A 5,323-nucleotide genomic window follows, 5' to 3' on the forward strand; every position below is an offset into this window, starting at 1 on the left:
CCACAGAAACGCGCGTCAACGTGTAAACTGCTTTGCTTTTCTGTTGCGTGCGTGCGTGTGTGTGTGTGTGTGTGTGTGTGTGTGTGTGGGTGGGGGGGTCGTGTCCCTCCCTCCCTCCCTCCTCTCCCCGCCTCCCCGCTCTCTCTCCCCCCACAGGTCCGGCAGGGGGTTGGGTCTCGCTCCCTCCAGAAGTTATAAGAAGCCGCTGCGCCGCCTCGGCCGCTACTCCGCCGCGGCTTCTCTCTGACGCTCCGGCTGCGCGCACCGCAAGGAACCTCTTGGCTTTTTCTTTAAAAAAACAAAACAAAAAAAAAAACCTGGGATACATTTAGTGGGGTTTAGTCGTCGTTCTGGACGGGGTTGTTTTTTCTCTCTCTCCTCTCTCTCTCTCTCTCTCCCCACCCTCGCTCTCCCGGGCCTCGCAACCGCTCAGGTCCGACTCCGTCCGTTCGTCTCCGTTAGAGCAGGACTCCTCCACCCGCGGCGGCACATGCCTCTGACGGAGCGCTCCGTAAGACGGCAGGAGACGCGCCGCTTTCTGTAGCTTTTAACGCCTTCCGCGCACCTGAGGGATTCCGGCACACGCGGAGGAGAGAGGGTTTTTTTTTATTTTATATATATATATAAATATATATATATATATACTTATAGGAGTTACGTTTTTGTTGCCAAGGAAATGGCAGTGAGGGGGACCGTGCTGCCGTCCATCTCCACCTTCGCGAACCAAAAGGAGAAATGCTGGGAAGATGTAAGTAGACCTGTCTCGCGTTGCATTTTCAATCTCTCTGTCGTGCGCCCCGCGCCCTGGCGGGGCTCTGGTTCTCCAGACGCATCCGTCGTGTTCCTAACTTGTCCCTTCGCCTCCCCCCTCAGAGGTGGAAGGCCGACGCAGACAGCGCGGTGTCCGGCGTGGACCTGGGCAGGAAGGACGACGAGGACCTGGAGTTCTTGGATCTGGAGTTCATCCTGGCGAACACGGCGGGCTCCGACGGGGAGGCTTTCCGCGCACAGGAGTCTTTGTACCCGCACCAGCACCAGCACCCACACCCGCAGGGCGGCTACACCTCGGTGCCGGACCTGGGAAGCCCTCCCCCGCCGCCGTACGGCAGCAACAGCCTGATGGCCGAGCTCCTACACTCCGACGTGGACGCCGCCGGCTTCTGCGCGCAGCTGCCCGGGAGCCTCCAGGGCCGATTCCTGCTCTCCGCCTCGCCGCACTTCCACGACACTCGGGACTTATTCCCGGAGCAGCAGTGCATCAAGGTAGAGCCCGCCTCGCCCATGGACTCGTACGGACCGGTGATGGGCATGGTGCCGCAGAGCTGCCCCAAAGTCAAACTCGAGGGCAGCGTCTCCTGCGCGATGTCCTTCGAGCAGCAGCCGCGGTTGGCGCACTCCCCGCGGGCCGCGGCGGGCAGCATGACGCCGCCGCTCAGCCCCGACGACCTGATGGTGAGCTCCGAGTGCCACCAGCCGCAGATGGTCCACTCCACCTCCCTGACGTTCCCGCAGAGCTTCCACCACCACCCCCATAACCAGCAACACCCCCACCACCACCAGCACCACCAGTCCCACCCGGGCATGCAGCTCCCTTTCCACCAGTTCCCCGGCATGTACAACGGGGAGGACGTTGCCATGGGCGTGCCGCAGCCCGGCGCGCAGCGGGTGCTGCTGACTCCCCCGTCGTCCCCGCTGGAGATGATGGACGCCAAGCCCAAGAGGGGGCGCAGGTCCTGGCCGCGCAAACGGACGGCGACGCACACCTGCACGTTTGCGGGCTGCGGCAAGACCTACACCAAGAGCTCGCACTTGAAGGCGCACCACAGGACGCACACCGGTAAGTTGATTTGAACTTGTGATGCATCGTTTTTTTGGGAGGCGTTTGTCTATTATCTTACTTCCCTGATAACAGGAACCCTACCCCTGTTATGAATTGGAACCCTAGCCGACCCTAGTGTCAAGTGGAGCCCTACACTACTGTAAATTGCAGCTCTACCCTACTGTTAATTGGAATTCTATCCTGCTGTTAGTATGAACTCTACCCCTAGTATTAATTGCAACCCTATCCTACCCTCCTGTTAATTGGAGCTATACCCTACCCTACCCATACTGTTAATTGAAACCCCACCCTACCCATACTGTTAATTGAAACCCCACTCGACCCTAATTGGACCCCTATCCTGCCCATACTATTAATTGGAACCCAACCCTACCCTACTATTAATTTGAACCCTACCCTACCTTACTGTCAATTGGAACCCTACTGTTAACTGGAAAACTCACCGTTCTTCCTCCACTTTTCCCCGTCTCCGCAGGCGAGAAGCCGTACCACTGCAGCTGGGAGGGCTGCGGCTGGAAGTTCGCCCGCTCCGACGAGCTCACGCGTCACTTCCGCAAGCACACCGGGCACCGCCCCTTTCAGTGCCACCTCTGCGAGAGGGCCTTCTCTCGGTCTGACCACCTTGCCCTGCACATGAAGAGACACATGTGAAGACATCACACAAGCCAAAGCAAGGACTAAAGAAAAAATAGCCAAAGCGTACTCAGCCCCAAAAAACCCCCCCCAAAAAAACAAAAAAAAAAAACAGCATAAGAAGAAATGAAATGCTTTCCTTCTTTGTTATATTTCTCTGTTTATTTAAACGTTATCATGTAGAATCTATGACAACCAAAGAAAAAAAGCAGAAGCAAAACATGCAAATCCAGTCATGAGGGACAGAAACAGTGGAATTCTGTTTGGACAAAATGTTTTTATAATATTATAATGTAGCTGGTACTACTTTGTTGTCTGGAGGAGCCTACATTCCAAACAAAAAAGGTGCATTCCACTCAACATGACAGGCAGGACCTTTAATCACACAACACTGAAGCAACTGGAATCTGACAATCTTTTTAAGAGCATTGTTTGTTTTTTTTAAACCAAAAAAGCCATTATGTATTTCCATCATTAGTGCCTTCTATAAAACGTATTATTCCACAACTTACGAGTGCCATATTCTGCACTGGCTACAGAGACAATCAAAAACAGTTTTTACTATATGTTTTATATTTTAACCATGAAAAAAAAAAAAAACGATAAAGCACATGAAATAAGCTTTCGAGACAATGTTTTTGTTCTAAAACTGCCTTTTGGGCCCGTCCCTCTCCGGACGGAGGCTTGAATTGAATGTTCTGTCTGTGAGTGCCTCTAACATTTGAAGTCAGGGTCTTTGAACTAGGAAGAAATCTCATCGTGCATGCCATCTCAACCCGACGTGATTGTCAAAGGGCTAAAAGCGCTTAGTCTTTGGCGTTAAGACATGTTTGTTTTGTCTGTACGGTAAACGTACTGCCTTTGTAAATAGTATGTTTTTTGTTTTTTTTTATATATATAATGTAAATAGTCTATTTTAATGTACATATTAAACTAATTGAACGACTTGATTTCCGTTTGCCATGAGTGGTTTGTGTGGGGGAAGGACGGGCGGGGCGGGGCGGGCGGTTCATCCACCAGCAAGCTGCAGCGAAGACCCCCGTCAATGTCTCGTCCCCGAGTCCCCGTCCTGTCCGACACCCGGTGGGGGGGGGGGGGGCAACGTTTTCCAGCTGCGACCAAAGCCGCCGCTGCCAGAGAGCGAGCTGTGGCGGCCGGCTATAAATACAAACATTACATTGACATAATTACAGGGGGGCCAGATATAGATAGAGTGGGGCCACGTCTGGGCATGGGGGCGCACCGCAAGCTGGTGGAGGGGAGGAGAAAGAAGGAAAGAGAGAAAGAAGGAAAGAAAGAAGGAAAGAGAGAAAGAAGGAAAGAAAGAAGGAAAGAGAGAAAGAAGGAAAGAAAGAAAGAAAGAGTTGCAGGGACGTGAGGGACGGGGGGAGGGGGGGGAGGTGAACCGCCTTGGAGAGGTCAAGTTCAGCGAGGGGTTAAACGGTGGCGACCGTGTGCAGCAGGAGCACCGTGGGAGGTCTGTGCGGTAAGAGAGCGACTCACACCCTTTAAACACTGCAGGGGATGATGGAGGGAATGAGAGAGATCTGTCTGTCTATCTATGGAGATAGATAGACAGACAGGCAAGCAGACAGACACATAGATAGATAGAAAGATAGATAGATAGATAGATAGATAGATAGATAGATAGATAGATAGATAGATAGATAGATAGATAGATAGATAGATAGATAGATAGATAGATAGATAGATAGATAGATAGATAGATAGATAGATAGATAGACAGACAGACAGACAGACAGACAGACAGACAGACAGACAGACAGACAGACAGACAGACAGACAGACAGACAGACAGACAGACAGACAGACAGACAGACAGACAGACAGACAGACAGACAGACAGACAGACAGACAGACAGACAGACAGACAGACAGACAGACAGACAGACAGACAGACAGACAGACAGACAGACAGATAGATAGATAGATAGATAGATAGATAGATAGATAGATAGATAGATAGATAGATAGATAGATAGATAGACAGACAGACAGACAGACAGACAGACAGACAGACAGACAGACAGACAGACAGACAGACAGACAGACAGACAGACAGACAGACAGACAGACAGACAGACAGACAGACAGACAGACAGATAGATAGATATCTATCTGTCTGTAGCTATCTGTCTGTAGCTAACATTTTCACTTCCCCCTCTCTCTTTTTTCTCGTCTGTACACCAGGGTGTGTTATTGGGCACCACCACCACCACCACCACCACCACCACCACCACCACCACCACCACCACCAAACAGTGTGGGAAGCTTGAACCTTGAGCGTCGCTGTGTCAGTCGAGTTGGAGAGCGAGTGGTTTTTGGGCATTTCAAAGCAGGCCTACGTAGACGCCAGTCGAGAAGTGATTTTTTTCACCGCTGCAGCCCGAGCTACATCAAATGTATGCAAGCCGTTCCCGCCCGACCCCCGCCCGTGAACTTTCCAATTCCACGTCCCTTCACAATAACGGAAAGAGGGTTTTTTTATTTTTTATTTTTACGAGCCTCTGTAACCGGGTAAAAAAACGACCGAGCAGCTGTCCTCCGCACACCCGACGCACCGTCTCTATCTCATCGCTGGTTGTTGGCCGGGGGCCACGGCCGGGGGCCATAAAGTCGGCTCGGAGGGAGATAAGACGGGGCCAGCGTACCTTTATGGGAGTGCGGGAGGTAGAGGGGGCGGCCCCGCGATCTCCCAGCCCCTCCCACCGGACCCAAGCAGCAGAAAAACAGAAAGAAAAAAAAAACAGGGTCCAGAGGCCCTTTATTACAGTTCCCTGATTACCGCTGAACCCGTTCTCACACGCAGATGTTTTCAGAGAGGAGGGG

At 52.0% G+C, this 5,323-nt stretch overlaps 1 protein-coding gene across 1 annotated transcript; it reads left to right on the forward strand.

The window, feature by feature from the left end:
• Positions 1 to 239: 239 nt before the first annotated feature.
• LOC307231843 (Krueppel-like factor 2) lies at positions 240 to 3,423 on the forward strand. Its single transcript, XM_080002702.1, has 3 exons — positions 240 to 748; positions 874 to 1,837; positions 2,316 to 3,423. The coding sequence occupies exons 1-3, from the start codon at positions 677 to 679 to the stop codon at positions 2,489 to 2,491; spliced, it is 1,212 nt and encodes a 403-aa protein (XP_079858828.1). The 5' UTR covers positions 240 to 676; the 3' UTR covers positions 2,492 to 3,423.
• The last annotated feature ends 1,900 nt before the right edge of the window (positions 3,424 to 5,323 follow it).

Source organism: Zeus faber (genome assembly GCF_960531495.2).
Source record: "Zeus faber genome assembly, chromosome: 1".
Lineage (NCBI taxonomy): Eukaryota > Metazoa > Chordata > Actinopteri > Zeiformes > Zeidae > Zeus > Zeus faber.